This window comes from Dipteris shenzhenensis, chromosome 21 (genome assembly GCF_047967505.1).
Source record: "Dipteris shenzhenensis isolate YYH24624 ecotype China chromosome 21, Dip_SZ_1.0, whole genome shotgun sequence".
Classification (NCBI taxonomy): Eukaryota; Viridiplantae; Streptophyta; class Polypodiopsida; order Gleicheniales; family Dipteridaceae; genus Dipteris; species Dipteris shenzhenensis.
In genome coordinates, this window is record NC_141616.1 from 32,427,745 (window position 1) to 32,445,674 (window position 17,930).

At 41.6% G+C, this 17,930-nt stretch overlaps 1 protein-coding gene across 1 annotated transcript in view; it reads right to left on the minus strand.

Moving 5' to 3' along the window:
• LOC147888754 (putative serine protease EDA2) overlaps nt 1–17,930 on the minus strand; it is a 116,268-nt gene that overhangs the window by 32,656 nt on the left and 65,682 nt on the right. Inside the window, exon 8 of the mRNA XM_087392358.1 lies at nt 8,928–9,027. Coding sequence (XP_087248484.1) covers nt 8,928–9,027 — 100 coding nt within the window. The remainder of the gene's footprint in view (nt 1–8,927; nt 9,028–17,930) is intronic.

Here is a 17,930-nt window from a genome sequence, read left to right on the forward strand (position 1 = left end):
CAACGATGCCTTTCCTTATGATTACCCTACTTCTATGGATTCTTCAAATGCTCAGGTCAATGCACCTTCCCTTGCATGTGTTCATTTCCTAGTGGTCTTACTTGTTGTCAACTACTTATGTTTTGGCTACCGTCCACGTTGACTACATACGTCAAATCTCTTCTCCTTAAGTTCCTTTGCTACTCCTCACTTGTCACCTTTCCTATGACCTACTTTGTTTGGATGTTGCTTGATTGCTTATCTCTACCACTTGATCCTCGTCCAATTGCTACTTTAGTGATATGCATCTTCTTTTGATTTATTAATGCCACCGTAATCTTGGGCACGGCTCCTAGGGAGATGAATCTATGGAAGGCCTTCTTGGTGTGGAAAAAAAATTACATTAATGGATGATAGGAAACAAACTTTATGGACTTGTACCACTTCATAGAGTTTCTTTTATTGAACTCTCTACTCCATGATCTTGCACACACCACTCATTTATCTCAACTCCTAAGGCACTTGATAATGCTACAATCCATGACTTCTTGTTAGAACTTGCAACTTCATTCTTCATATCTTGGTCTACGACAAAAACTTACATGCGAGAGTTCATGACCTCGTTGCTCAACTTTCTCTTGAGGCTCCTGGTAGCCATTGAGGTATTTTCCTCTTATCAAGTCCACACTATGTGCTCACGTTGTACCTGGGGGCCTTCTTTTCTCCTCTGTAATATAGTGGTTTAGAACATTTTTCATTCTCTAGGATGGACCTAGTGAAGGTGTGGAATGCCCCCTACATCATTTCCCTCACTTCAGGGTGTGGACCACACCCTTTGGGATTTTTTCTCACGAGTGTTTTATTGTTGGGAATGGACTACCCCCCAATATCATTATGTTTTGCTGAGAGTTCACACTCAACATCATGTGATCATGTGTGCATAGCACCATCACGTGATCATATGTGCATAGCACTAACCTTATAGAGTGCTATAAAGGAAAGGGTTAGATCCCCTAACCCTAACTCTAAAAGTGTTTGTATATATTCTATTTTTTCAACTAATTCTAGTGTACAATTAGTCATTTGTGGTGTGCTCTCTAGCTGTGCCCTCTTTCCTCATCTCCACTCTTCTCCTCTCCCCTCTTCATATTTTGTCATGGTATCAGAGCTCCCTTGTCTTCCGTTGAGACATTGAGATTCTTGAGAGTGTGAGAGAGATTGAGAGATCGAGAGAGATTGAGTGTTCCTTTCACTTCCGTAGAGTGATAGAGAGAATTTCCATCATACAATTCCGTCCATGTGAGAGAGAGAGACTTCCATGGATAGAGAGGCTTCAAAGGTTTCGTGAGAAAGATAGGGAGAGTTCTTCATAACGTTTTGAGAGAGAAAGAGATTTCTGTTGATTGAGAGGCTATCAGCAGCCTATCTGCAAGTTCATGGCTCCAACAAAGCTCCTTTGACCGAGAGCCTATCCACAGCAAGCAAGTCTTCAACTCCTCCAACCAAAGCTCTAGCTATCCGGGCTGATCCCATGGCTCACAATAGCCACTTTTCCATCGTCAAAATGGCGCATAGATCGAACATCAAGGGCAATTGGTCAAGAGCCACTCCAGCCACCGCCATCAGCTCCAAATCTTCTCTTCTAGAAACTGCTTCCTAGCTTCGTATGCAATTTGAACGGCACGTTCCACTCCCCAGCAGAAGCCATAAGATTCTGCAAGGTGGACCGTAACGTTACCCCATGTGTAGCGATTATTGTTTTCCTTAAGAGTCTTGACGATTCTTTGGATTTGGATGATCGACGACGACGAAGAAGAAGAAGCCGAAGAAGACGAGGATGACGACCAAGAGGAGCGCCCTTGCCCTGCCTTCTCCCCAACAAGCCTCAGTCCATGACATTGGTTGCACCCTCGTAGCTCCATCTCTCTTCCTTTCCGACATGAACGCCTCGCTGGAGGAAATGAATCTGCTGCGCCAGGGCCGCGGCCACCACCCCCTGGTGGTGGTGCCGCAGACCATAGCTTGAGAGAGCGAAGACGATGACCATAGCTGATGGGCAGTTGCATCATCTCTAGACACATAGCTAACGGGCTCCCTCCAGCGCATCGCCGCCTCGAACAAGCCTCAAAGGCACCGCCACACGGGTTGCAGCTCTCTTCTGCAAAGCCTCCATCGACGGGCCTCCTTCAACCAAAGCCCACGCTATCCCTCTCCACAGACGATAGCCTTGGGCTACAAGCCAACGGCAGTAGCCCTCGAACGATTGGCCGACTCCTACAACGGGCTCAACGGCCGCCTCCATCGACGGAGAAGACGACGGAATCCAGAAGATTCCGTCCGAATCTTGATAGATTCCGGCTTCTCACAGTGTGACACGTGGCCCGTGCACCACATCATCTTATCTGCCACGTGTCAATCCTATCTGCCACATCATCAGCCTATCCACACTGCCACATTAGCAATCCACGTCAGTACTCCCACGTCATCATCGACTGCCATGTCATCATCGACTGCCACATCACCATCGATTGCCATGTCACCTGACATGTCATCTATGCCACATCATCAGTGCCACATCACTTGTGCCATGTCATCAGTGCCACATCACCAAGACACGTCATCAGTGCCATGTCAGCATTGCCACATCACCCTGTTGACATCATCTGTGCCACCTCAACAGTCCAGTCAGCACTGACCCTCTGCAGGCACAGTCCCTTGCCAGGCACACTGTGCACACACTGCATGTGCACACTCCTGCCACCTCAGCACAGAGCTTCACTGGCACACCTCTTTCTAAGCACAGTGCCACATCATCACTGCATGTGACTCACAGTGACACATCATCATTGAGCACCATTTGCACTCCTTTTGCCCCTCCACCTAGATCAAGTTGTATCTCTTGATCCAGGAAGAATTTGAGGGTGCTCCAAAAAGGAAAGTCGCTCGATTTTTTGTGCTCTACGCGCTCTTTACATCACACGCACATTTTGGTGCAAGTTACACTCACATTTGAGCCTCGCCGACAAAACCACTTCCTTCACGCACATTTGCCTCTACATCGACGCATCTGACCCAGCACTTAAAAAGAACAAAAGAAAAGGAATTATTTGCTGCTCTTTCATCGATCGACGGTTGGTTTAGATCTAGATCAGAGTAGACTAGATTGCCATAGAGGGGACGCTTTGAATTCCCCAAGTTGCCAATCTAAGCCATGCCTGAAATTCCCGACTAGTACCTACTCAGAGTCAGTCCATACGCTCACATCCAATTTCACATCATTACATTACCTGAAACCTTACGTTCATCAGTTCAGTGAGCAGACTTCAGAGGACAGAGGCATTGCAGATTGGTTCAGTGGGCAAATATCATTTGATTTCACACACACATGCCACCATTGTAAAGCCTATTCGGCTATCTCACGGCATCGTGCACATCATTTTTAGCCTTGTAAAGCCTCTTGGCTATTCCCGGCATCATTGCCACAAGCCTTGTAACACAGATCAGATCTTATATACTGCAGTTCTATCTTCATCGACGGTACAGAGATTTCACTTGGCATCTTCAGTGTATTTGCAGTTGATTCATACAGAGTTTTTCAGGACACTTTTGAGTACATTGTTTGCACCATGTCGACTAGCAACCTCAATCTGGAGGCATCTGCTAAGTTAGACAACTCCAATTACGGTACATGGAAATACCGAATGGAGACCATTCTTGTGCTTCAAGACAAATGGGAGTATGTCGATGGATCTATACCTAGACCATTGGCCGATCCAGCCACCAGTAGCTCTACTCCATCTGTTGTCATAGTACCAGCAACAGGATCTACATCGGGATCTACATCTACACAAACAGTTTCCACACCAGTAGCAGATCCTGCCATTGCCTGAGCTCAAGCAGAATGGGATAAGAAAGACAAGTATGCCTATCACCTGATCAAGCAGAATGTGCAAGATGTCATGCTAGGACAGCTCAACACAGTTAAGACATCAAAAGAAGCATGGGATATGTTCGCAGCTCTCTACGAGTCCAAGAACACATCCAGGATTCTCACCCTGAGAAACCAGATCAACCAGAGTTTCTGCAATAGCAGTGAAACCGGTCATGCTTATGTACTCCGCATCAAAGACTACAACAATCAACTTGCAGCAGCAGGAGAGACTATGAATCCCGCAGAAATGGTTCAAGTAATCCTGAAAGGACTAGGAGAAGGATATGAGAATCTAGTCCAGAGTATTGCCATCCAACGGCAAATTCCAACACTGGAAGAGCTTCAGTCAGTTCTACTTGGTGAAGAACTCAGGACTCAGGCCATTCAAGCACGTAAAGGTCATTCTAATGATCAGGCATTCACAGCTTCAGACAGAAGCAGAGGCAAAGGCAGAAACAGAGGTAGATCATATCAGAAAAGTGGTCATCATCAACAAAGTCAAAATCAGCATCAGCATTAGCATCATCCTCAGCAACATCAGAATCAACAAAGAGGAAATCATTCCAACCGAGGAAGATTCCAAGGACGAGGGAATGCATCCACCAATGTGTCAAACATTCAATGCAACTACTATCACAAGTTTGGACACTATGAAAGAGATTGCCGCAAGAAGCAATACGACCAAGGCGGTCAATCTAGCAGTAATCGAGGGAATTCCCAAGGAAGAGGAAATCATCGTGGTGGACATTCTAGTCATAGTCATTTTGCAAATGAACATGGAAATATGTTTCTTGCAAGTGAGGAATTGCATCAGACTGATACAATGCACCTAGACACTGATTTCAATCCCAAAGAGGATTTCAGCTATCAAGTCGACCAAGTGGAACAGGATCCTTGGTACATCGACAGTGGTGCATCATCTCATATGACAAATCATCAGGAATGGTTCACAGAAATGAAGCCATTAGAAGGTCAAAAGAATATCATCTACACAGCAGACAATACACCGAATCCGGTTCAAGGGACAGGAATTATCCCTATGAACAATTTCACTGGTACAAAAGGATTATCAAAGATGTGCTCTATGTTCCGAAGCTCAGCAAGAACCTTTTGTCAGTAGGTCAAATGACGGAACACAACTACAAAGTCATCTTCGACGGTGATGAATGCACTATCAGAGACAAATCCAAAAGAGGTCAGCTAGTAGCAAAAGGTGTCAAGGAAGGACACTTATACAGGATGCTAGCTATAGTACCAGACAAGCATGCCATGTCAGCTCAAATGCAACAGATGCCACTATCTGCAAAATGGCACAAGAGATATGGTCATGTCAACTTCAAGTACTTGTTAGATCTCAGGAATCAAAATATGGCAATTGGGATTCCGAAGCTATAGTTTCTTGGAAAGGTTTGTGAAGCATGCTGCTTCGGCAAACAAAAGCGAACCAACTTTGTCAGAAGTACCTCTCGTGCACGAGGTATTCTTGATTTGATTCATATAGATGTATGGGGTTATGCCCATACCCGCAGCATCAATGGTTCACTTTATTACTTAACCTTCATCGACGACTATAGCAGATATTGTTGGGTCTACTTTCTGAAAGAGAAATCTGAAGTGTTTGCCAGATTTCAAGAATTCAAAGCCATGGTAGAAAACCAAACAGGCAGAAAGATCAAGGTCATGAGATCAGACAGAGGAGGTGAATACATGTCTTCAGCATTCATGAACTTTTGCAAAAATCACGGCATTCGAAGACAATTCACATGTGCAAATACTCCTCAGCAAAATGCAAGAGCTGAAAGGAAGAATGGGACTTTAGCAGACAGTGCTAGAGCAATGCTTAGTGAAAAGCATCTTCCGAATCAGTATTGGGCAGAAGCAATAGCTACAGCTAACTACTTGCTTAATCGGCTTCCTACCGAAGCGATACAAGGTATGACTCCTTATGAAGCATTCATTGGACACAAGCCACGCATTGGGCATCTCCGCATATTTGGTTGCATAGCATATGCCCACATACATGATGATCATCGCAGGAAATTGGATGCAAAGTCACGCAAATGCATCATGGTTGGCTATAGTGAAGAAAGCAAAGCATACAAATTGTATGATCCCATCAACCGCAAAGTCATTATCTCCAGAGATGTAATCTTTGATGAGGAATCAGAATGGAAAACCTCACCTACACAGGAGATAGAAGCATCGACTTCACAGTCATCTACAGAACAGGTTGATGAAGAAGAGCAAGAATTGCTAGCAACACCCCAAGCAGTGCCACAGCAGCTCAGACAGTCTACTAGGGAAAGCAGACCACCAGCCAGATTGACATATGCTTAGAAAGGCAAAGCAATTCAGGTGGAAACCACCAACTATGCTCTTATGACTACCATCATGGCTACAGAAGAGCCAGTGTACTTCGAAGACGTAGTAGATAAGCCAGAATGGCAAACTGCTATGAATGAAGAAATGGATGATTTGTATAAAAATAACACTTGGGAATTATGCGACCTTCCACCAGGAAAGAAGGCCATAGCCAACAAATGGGTATACAAAGTGAAGTACAATCTAGATGGCAGTATTCAGAGATACAAAGCCAGATTAGTTGCAAAAGGATTTGCACAACAATAGGCCAAGATTATGATGAGACTTATGCTCCAGTAGCAAAGATGGATTCCATACGGTTCTTGATATCACTAGCAACACTCAGTAAATGGAATGTGTATCAGCTAGATGTCAAGAATGCATTTCTCAATGGTTATCTAGACGAGGAAGTCTACATGCAACAACCAGCCGGTTATGTTGAACCAGGAAAGGAGAACAAGGTTTGCCATCTCAAGAAAAGTCTCTATGGCTTAAAGCAAGCACCCAGAAGTTGGTACAGCAGAATTGATAGTATTTTGTTGATCTGGGATACATGAAGTCCAATGCAGATCATACTCTCTACTACAAAGTTCAAGGGGAAGATATTACTATTGCACTTTTGTACGTAGATGATCTGATTGTGACAGGAAGCAAAAATAGCTTCATCAGAAAATTAAAACAAGACTTATCTGCAGAGTTCGACATGAAAGATCTTGGACTTATGCACTATTGTCTTGGAATTGAGTTCTGGAGAGATTCAGATAGCACATTCATGAGTCAGCTCAAATATGTTGACAGTCTCCTGAAGAAGTTTCATATGGCAAATTGCAAGATTGCAGCCACTCCCATGGAACAGAGTTTGAAACTTACTAAAGATTCAGAAAAGCCTACAGTCAATGACAGATAATACAGGCAACTCATTGGATCTCTTATATATCTGACAATCACACGGCCAGATATTTATTATGCAGTAAGCTCACTAGCACAGTTTATGGCAAATCCAAAACAGTCTCACTGGAATGCAGCCAAAAGAGTCTTGAGATACATCAGAGGTACAAGACAATTTGGGATAGAATACAGAGGAAGTCATCCACGGTTGCATGGATATTGTGACAGTGACTATGCTGGAGATCATGAGACCAGGAGATCGACACAGGGATATGCATTTTTCCTTGGTCAAGGTGCTATATCATGGTTGTCAAACAAACAGCCAACTGTTTCTTTGTCTTCGACTGAAGCAGAATATAGAGCACTCATACAGGTGCATGTGAGGCTATATGGCTCAGAAGACTATTGTCAGAAACATATTACTTTGATGAGTCAAAGCCAACAACAATATACTGTGATAATCAATCGGCTCAAGCATTGGCCAAAAATCCAGTATATCACTCCAGGACAAAGCACATTGATGTCAGAGAGCACTTCATCAGAGAAAGAGTGTTACTTGGTGACATCACACTCCAGCATTGTGATAGCAAAGAAAATGTTGCAGACATCTTTACCAAACCACTCGGTAAAGAGCTATTCGAGAAACATCGACTAGCTCTTGGTTTGATGCAGAGGAAGGACATTCCCATTAAAGGGGTGTGATGGAATGTAATGCTCAGTCCTTCTTCGATTCCCCATAATCATCATCTTGAGGGAAGGCCTACTTCATGATGTTGATCTTGAGGGAAGGTGTTGAGAGTTCACGCTCAACATCATGTGATCATGTGTGCATAGCACCATCACGTGATCATATGTGCATAGCACTAACCTTATAGAGTGCTATAAAGGAAAGGGTTAGATCCCCTAACCCTAACCCTAAAAGGGTTTGTATATATTCTATTTTTTCAACTAATTCTAGTGTACAGTTAGTCATTTGTGGTGTGCTCTCTAGCTGTGCCCTCTCTCCTCATCTCCACTCTTCTCCTCTCCCCTCTTCATATTTTTTCATGTTTCTCTACTTCTACTCATGGGCATGGTTTATCCCCCTTAATAATTTTATTCATTTTACTCGGGTGTATGCTTTCATTCCTATGTAAAGTGATAACAAGCCAGGGAGCACAAGCATAACCTTTCTTCCCAAATTAATCTATATTGTTTTAATGTATGGTTTATTTGGATGGTAGCAGGTAAGTGGACCCTAACCTTAGAGCTTGGACTACCTATCGGATTCAATAGATCTTGTACAATTTTATACATATCGAATATACACCCATATGATGAAAATTTTCTTATCAAACCCCCTTATTTGATCTTCATGTGCCATGCCTTTGAAAGTTTTTATGTTTTAAATACACACACACACATGCATGCATGCATGCACGCATGCACTCACTCCATCGCTCTCTTATTTTCTTAGCCTAGTTACCACTCATTCATGAATACAAACACACACATGTACACATGCACATGTAGACGTGCACACATGTGCATGTCCGCATGTGCACACACACAATTACACACACACACAGACACATAGAGAGAGAAAGGGGGGGAGAGAGGGAGAGAGAGAGTAGGCACTAAACATGTGCAAGTGAGATATGTAATTTTCAACTATTTTCTTAGTGTTTTATGTGACTACTTTGGAGTTTAGGGGGATAACAAAAAGGGTCACATTTGAACATTGAATCTAGAGAGATAATTACACGAACATCTTAGAATTAACACTTACCAACATCTGCAGTGCGGTTGGTGTTCTTCATTGTATCATTACTAAATTCGCTGATGTTGAATTGACTTGTCCATAAATTTATCATGTCCACATAAGTTGCCTACATGAGCAAGGAGTACCAATAATAAATTTGCCATTACCTAGTCCCCCCCCATTCTCCCCCCCCCTTCTCTCTCTCTCTCTCTTTCTCTCTCTCCTCCCACCCCCCCACACACACCTGTTTAATCACATACATGCATACATACATACATACATGCATGTGGCATGATATCACATGTGCACAAGTATGCACGTGCACATGGGTGTGCATGCAAACAAACACAAACACACACACACACACATGCACACACACACACACACACTCACTCATGAATGCACATGCACACACACACACATGCCTACATGCATGCACTCTCTCCAACACTCTCTTAATTTCTTAGCCTAGTTAGCACACATGATCGGTTACAATAATAATTCTCAATACATACTTAATCACACCATGGCCATGTCTTTGTTATGAGTTGACCATTATCTTTGATGACCTATCTTAAATCACATAGTTGGTCCTTGATATGATTCAACAAACATTTTAGGACTATTAATGGAATAATAATATTAATAATGTACCGCTCTATGACAAAGTTTATGGTACAAATGAAGCAAAATTTTCCTTGATAATTCAATCCTCTTAGTCCTAATTTTGGTCTTTCCCTGTTGTTAACTAGGGTAGTTTACAAGGAGAGATAAGTCCAAATAGCCTTCAATAGTGAGGATATCCCTCCCTTGGATTTCCCCTTCTTTAGGTTCAAATTGGTCATCCATATTAACTCTAGTTGGTGTTTCACTATTTGTCCAAAATGGTCATTTAGTAGATTGTCAGTTTGGTGTGAAATGCCCCTCCCATATCTTAGCATATTCTTAGCCATTGGATTCCCACCCTAACAGATATTGAGTGCCTAATAGCAAATTCTTATGCCATGTCAAGCCGACATATTTTCTTGAGGTTGGTCCATGGAGGAGAATCCCCTAAAGGCCTACAAAAAAATGGAATTTTCCCATCTCCAACAAGAGGGCATAGACTCCCAATATTTGGTACCAAGAAAACGTGGGTGATATAGTAGGAATGGCTTGAAGTAGAACATTATCCAATACAAATCTACCACTGTGGGAATATGATCTAAACGTAAAGTTCTGATGTCATGTCAGATTTAAAATTAACTAGCCAATGATGGTTTCATAGAGAGGATTCCAACCCCCCGTTTCTAACCCACCCATATTTAAGACAGCTTATACTCAAGTTAGATTTCACAACCAAGAAAACTCACCCTTGGAAAATTTACAACCGCTCCCTTTGGCCTTTATTGTTGGGGAAGTGGCTACAGTCTAACTATCCTGGGTGGAAAGCTCTCAAAATTTGTCTTGCAACCTCCTTCCGCTTGCAATATTCCATGTAAATACCTCCTTCATGCCCTTTCACTATAGTTCTAATGCTCATAGCTAATTTCTATCCTACTCAATTATTCAACCCTTCCTCAATAGCCCTTTCACTATAGTTCTAATGCTCAAGTTACCAATAGCTCCTTGCCCTTCTTCTTTTGCCTCATCTTTCCCTTCTGAATTCTCCCCGCTTCTTCCTCTACTTTCTTCCACTTCTCTTCGTTTGCCTAACTCCTGCATGCTCCTCCTTTTTTCTCATGTACATTAACTACTCTCTCAGTCCCCTACCTTTCCCCTATTCCGATGAAATACTCTCCCTAAGCTTGGATGCACTTCCTTTAAAAGAATTTGTGGGATTTTTGTGCATTGTTGTACGTGGATAATTAGGGGGACCCCTCTTCATCTTCCCCATGTTTGCTCTGAACACTATATTGGAGAATTTGGGAGTCTCGCAAGTCCTACTTTCAAGTATGGGGTTAAGATTTGACCATGTGGCCAAAAATTGAACCCTTATTTGAAAGTGGGACTTGGGAGAATTCCCTAATATGGTGTTTTGGATGGATTCTACTTTCAAGTAATGGGTTTGGATTTAACCATGTGGCCAAATCTTAATCATATTGGAAAGTCCCAAACTATTTGAAAATTCCCTAATTCCCTAATATAGTGTTTCTACCATAATCAATCTTCTACCTCAAGGATTCATTGTGTCAGCATCTATGTGTATGTCTGCTAGTCATAATGTCTTAATAGTGTGCATATGGGATCTTCTAAAATATAAACATGGATACACCTAGTAACTACATTAGTTATTTCATGGATACTAGAAAGTTTGTAGAGCTACAATTTTGGATTGAGGCAAATAGGCCCAAGTTGATTGTATAAATAATGAGGAAATAGAGTGGTATAAGGGTAGTAGGGTTGGCCCTCCCTTCAAAATGTGGCATGTATAAAAGGCCAAAAGTAGAATTTGGTCTTCACTTGTTGTTGGTTGCACACATTGGAATGCAAGCTCTCCTACTCCTCTTTGTATTTGTTTCTTGTTCTCTCATAGTGCCATGTTCTCTCATGGTGTAAATGCCATGTTCTCCCTCTTCCCTTGTCCAATCCCCTCTCCTCTCCTTCTTCTTCTTTTTATGGATTCACAATCACAGCAAGCCGAGAGTTGCTAGAGTAATAATAGGAGGAGTACTCCATTGGCCTTTTCATGCATTTCTCTCAGCCCAAAGTAGCTTGGAGGAGTACTCCCATCAGCAATCCTACAAAGATTCCCACAACACATGAGTCACCATGAGTGACTACACATTTTTGACACTGCTACTAGGGAGTTCAAGAAATTGCATTGAAATTAAGGCCACAAGGGGCTTCCACCCCTTGACCCCACATCTAAGTAGAATCAACTTAGAACTAGGTCTCATCTATGCTTACCATCACATGAATTTAAGTTCACAATGAGTCCTAATAGCTGACCTTGAGCTTGAGGGTAGTGCCTCAAATACCCTCTTATTGACCTACCCACCTAGCTCTACATCCTTAGCATCATCAATATCAAACGTCAATTCTTATGCCTTAAATAAACCACCACAAGGTGACTTGTCTATCTCAAAAGAGTCCATGAGACTGGATGGAGACATAGGAGAACCTTCCAATGTTAGAGCCTTAGTGTCTGCAAGCATCAGCCTTAATGATCCTCAGTCTCCTACCCCACCTACAGCAGCTAGATTAAGGGAAAATTTTTCCAATTTTGTGGGTAGGCTTTGACTAATTGAACCAACAGACATGCTAAAGCCATTTTGAGGGAGCATGGAGTGCCGATAGGACCATAGGTGTTGGTCCAACCATCAGCATTAGAACTAATATTTAGGGGAGCAAGTTCCATTGTGTCTACTGGCAATGAACTACCACCATATCCATCCTTTGATGAAATCCAACCATATAGGGGTGATGAATTTGGCCCCAAGATCCCCCAAGATTTTCAAATTCTAGAACAAAGTGGACAATGGAGTGATCCAAAAGATCCACATCTGCAATTCCATCATTCTCTACATGGCCACAAAACATGGGAGGTATGGCATCCCCAATGACAACCTCTTATAGGCCTATGATTGGGGTGAACATGCCACTTCCCACAGGACATCCACCCAGCCTTTTAGGCTCGACTGACTCCAAGTCACAATGCAAATTCCTAGTGGGTCCAGGTCCTCAAACTATACATTTGTATAGCAACAACCAAATACATGGAACCCTCCATCAGGACCGCCAAAGTATAGAATACGGTCACCATGTCCTCAAGCTATGCCTACTCCACAAATGGTACTTATTGAGATGAGGCAATGAGGATTCTGGTCCAAGCATTAGGAAGGGGGGCCATGCCTCTAATATTTATAGAGAGAGACTAAAATCCCTCTAGAAGTCAACCCGTTGCAATATCCAAGTCAATCACCAAGTTCTTGGGGAAGGAGACCCAATCTCCAGTGTTGAGCATTTTGAACAGATCTGTGAGACATTCGATGGTATCAAGGATCTAGACAATTTCAATGTTTTTGGCTTAAGCCTCAATGAAAAATCTAGACAATGATTTCAAGCACCGAGTCTAAATAAGAAAATTAATTGGGACATGTTGCTAAGGTCCCTTACAATGGGGTTTGCCCCCAGTGTACCCAAGTGGACCTAAGTGGACTCCACTCAATCAGCTCTATGAGGTCAAGCAAAAAGAGAACGAGTCTCTTTGAGATTATATTGCTAGAATCAAACACTTGAACTCCCATTGTGAACCTCATGAGAGAATGTGATGCAGAACTATTGCCATGCTTCCTCATAGGTTTGTGGGATTGTAATATTTGTGGCCATATTTTTATCATGAATCGCACCTTGTTTGATTTGTTTGCAAGGCTCATGTGTGTTTAGATGACAACATGAAAGAAAAATCCCAAGGAGGGAGCACCACATCTACCTCCCCAGAAGTATCCTAGACCTTGAAGCCCACTAATTCAAGTGAAGTCAATGAGAAAACCCCTCCCACCAAGGGTGTGAATATGGAGGAATTGGCTTCTAATTTATTAAATCATCTAAGCTAGAAATTTGGAGGGATTGCCAAGGAGTCCCCTAGTATTTTCCACCTATTCCCAAGTCATGATAATGTGTGGTGTGGGATATGTACCATGAACCATTCTACCAACGATTTTCCTTGCTTCCTTCAAGCCAAGTACAACACTCTATTGTGCCCATTGTGCATGATGGGGCAATCATGATGTCATGATGTTGATATCCTAAGCTCATTTCCCAATTGATGTACTAGTAGAGTCCACCTCTTACCTCACTTGTAGCACTAAATCCATCCCAATTACCTATCCAAGGAGCCACCTTTGCCAACCAAGTGCAATTTAGGGATTAAAAATTTCCCCTATTACTTGCACCCATATTGGGACCTTAGCCCTCACCACTATACCAAGTCATTAGGAAGAACCATTGTGCACTGGGTGTGAAGCTGACTACCTCTATAATGATTGCTCAAGGTAGAGACTAGAAGTGCCAGCTACTACACCTAAGAATGCAAGTCGCAATCTTCTCAACATTGAAAGAGGCAAAGTGTTTTCAATACTCTTAAATGTAATTACAAGGGCTCAGGGTAAGGCCTTCAACAAGGAACTTTGAAAGCAATCCAAAAGAGATAAGGCTAGCACATCGCAACTTAGAGACAAAACTGCATCTGCACGTGGAAATGCTAAATGAGCTACTAAGATTGGGAAGGGCCATGATAGGGTCACCATCTAGGATGGGCCTAATGAGACACTAACACCCTGGCCACATCATCTTCTTCTAGCGGTACTTCTTCAAATGAAGGCTTGATCAATCCTCATCTCAAAGCAGTCAAGGAATCTCTAAGGACCCCTGTCCAAGGTAGTGCCATAGTGCCCAAAATGTGGGATGAATATTTAAACCTCTTGCTAGAGAAATAATTCCTTATCAAGGTGCAAAACTTGACAGATGCGTGCTAAGAAAAGTTTGAGGAAAGACTCAAGGAAATCAAGGGAGCTAATATGATCTATTCAAGGAACAAGGAAATCAATAGAGCCTCTAGATCCTTGCAAGTGCCTGAAAGAGTGGAAGATGAAGCTACCTCATGCTCTTCAATGAAAGGGTCGACACTAATACAACGGATGTTTGAAGAAGACCCCGTCTTGCAACAATTAAAGGAGTATGACAACGTCATGCCATTATATTTCTTAAATGATTCAAAATTTATAGGCAATGAACCTATCACTGGGCCTCTAGAGATCACATGATTAGTCTCATTCCTATCCACTAAGATCAAGATGCCCATCGTGGCACTGCTACAATGTAATCCCACTCTAAGGAGAGACCTCTTAGATTGGATGAATGGACAAATCATAGATCCTGAGTCCACTAATCTCATGAGATAATCGATCTTGCAAATGACCCACAACACTTTTGCAAAGTGCCAGTTAACAAGTTGGGCCAGTACTTTGAGGCTGATGACACCAACACCTTACTTCCCATCTCCTACCAAGGTAAGAGTGTGATTCCAAGCTTGGTTGGAGGAGCTAGTGTAAGCATAGTCACTAATCAGTGCTGGGCCAAGTGGTGAAAACCTAAAATGGATAGCACAAACATAATAATCAAATTGGTTGATGGAGAATAGCCCAACCTATAGGAATTATAAGGGACATCAAGATTAAGACCATCTATCAAATCTACCAAGTGTAGCTTGCTGTAATGGACTTTCCCAACCAACCAGACAGCTATGACCTCATATTGGATGGACCTTTCATGTGACCTGTAGGATTGGTCACATGATTGGAGCATAAATATGAGCAAGTCATGAGAGCTTCACACTTGGAAGGCTTACCCTATGCCAAGGAATATATTTGCAGTAGCAACTGAATCAGACACCACCAATAGGTCAACATCAATAAATGTGTTTAAAGCTTATAAATAAGAGGGCAAATAAAATAGTCTTGAATTATCTTGGTGTGCTTTGATACTTAAGTTAGAAGAATCACTAAATTGTATGCATACACTGGGTGCAATAGATCTGCCAAGTGCTAAAGGAAACTCACCTTGACAAGGATAAACCTACTGCCATATTCGCTGCATCATATTTAAGGAAAATGGAAGTTACATAAGAACCTATTTCCAAAAAAGAGACAATAACATAAGAACCTTCCATGAAAGAATGGAAGGTACTTTGGAAGCTACACAAGAACCTCCTTAGTAAGAGATTCAACATCAATGTTTTTCATAGCTATGATGTCACACCAACCATCCCAGACACAATGAGAATCACACAAGAACCTTCCAATGAGAATGATGAAATTTTTCATTGGCAACTTTCTCAGGAGCAACTTGGGCTCAACAAAAACAAATGATCTTTGAGACAATAGGGGCCTACTCACATTTTCTCTAGAGGACATATCTCAGTTTATTACAATGAGACAATGAAGTTTGTTTTTTTTTCTGAAGAGACGTTAATTTTGGAAATAACACAACACACACAACAACATATTGCCGAAAGGCTAGCTGGGGGATTGAACCCTTGACTTGGGTTTCATAACGATCCACATCAACCACTAGGACACTCTTCCATTGATAATGAGACAATGAAGTTGAACAAGCTAGAGAATTTAATTGACAAAGGCACCATAAATATAAGGTTAGGAAGGACCTACTGCAAACTCAAGGATTTTATGATGGTAATGTGGATCACTAAGTGTCATCAACATGGCAACCCACCTTCTCGTGCTTGTTTCATGGTCATCTTCACCCCTCTAGAGCCATAAAAATAAGAGGAGTGACCTCAAAGGTTTGATTTTACAACACCAATAATGAATCATTCATTGGTTGTAGCTACGCAAAACCTACTTCTAAAAAGGGAGCAATAGTACAAGAACCTTAGACTACAAGGTCCACAAAGGGCAACGCAATGCTAGTTTTAGGCCTTCATAAAATTTCCCATGAAGAAATATGAACCCACTCCTTGAGTATGTCATTTAGTAAACTCCATAGCAATTCAACCCACAAGAACATACTCCTAAAAATGGATTAGATCCACAAGCACCTGCTACAATAAAAGATACCAAAAACCTTAATAAAGTGTTTCTATAATGGAAAGAAGATATTCAGCAACAAAGGGTGCATAACCCTTCATCAAGCTCTAGGGCCAAGCAAAGACACATCAACCCCTATTATCCCAAGGCACTCCTCCATATAAGGGGCAATAAGTTGTGCTACACCAATAGATCTACAAGATGAGTCTAATTGCAGGGTGAATCGGGTGCAATCAAAATGGGTCTTGATGAGATTCTTATGATCCTCAGCTATCTATTGTCACTTTCATGTAGTAACTCTTGAACATTAGCTAACTCCAATTCTCCCTCCTCTTTTTATTTCTTCTTATTATTCTTTTTGGATGCTTAATATTAGTACCTATTTAACCATTTGAGCCTCCCAAGGTGATATCAATTTTAATTTAAATAACTTTCTTAGAACCCATGCTCTATACCCCTTCAACCATATTCCTCATTTTAGGAGATTGTATGTTGTATTATCAGACTCCTCTCAATTTGATGACTTAAAAAAATAAAGCTCCAAATTACCGCAACCTTATTGGGCTCAAAAAACTTGCAAAGAACAAAAGCTCTCTGCAAAGAAGCAAGACAAAATGTCATGTAAAACTTTGAACTTACACAAACATGGCATGTCAAAGACATAGCCTTGATGAGAATTAAATAAATTTCTCAATACATTCAAAAATGGGATTTGAGGAGGAGCCTGGGAATATACTATATTGACTCTACTAATACTAACATCGAAAAGATCTTACATCAATCCCTTATAGCACCTTTTCCCTACGAACTTACAAGTTATACCTTAGATTTTTCTCTTTCTTTCTTTGAAAGGTCACAAGTACTCAGCTATACTCCATCCACAGAACGTCTTTCCATTGCAATCACTCATGCCATTATATGCCAATTATACTAAATATTCACTCTTACCCAAGTCAACATAATTAGATTCTCTAAAACCAGGTGATTTATACTCGAGCATGCCAATATATAAGCAGGGAGGGGGCTCCCTATGTTAGAGAATTTTGATGTCCTCTTTGGCACCTACCCCTTCCATAGGTAGTTGCAAATTAACTAAAACTATGGATTGGTTGTACCTTCCATTCCTGAACAAATTGGGATGTATTTAAGGGAGTGAACTAGAGGTAGATAAGATCATTGTTATTTCTAATGCAATGTACTAAGTGCATAGTGCTCAATGAAAGAGCTAGTTGTAATTCTATTCCAAGATCTTAATATGATAAAATATTCTATCATTCACCTCTTGAGTACTTTAATTTCATTGTCTTGTCTCTTTCCATCCATTTCAAGCGACATGGTTACTTTCTTGTCCAATTTCATTCACCTCTTGAGTACTTTTATTTCATGTTCTTGTCTCTTTCCATCCATTTCAAGAAACATGGCTACTTTCTTTTAATTCAATGATTCATCCACTCTTTGGAATGCATGTAACCCCTTGTTCCAATTAACTCATGCTTCACTT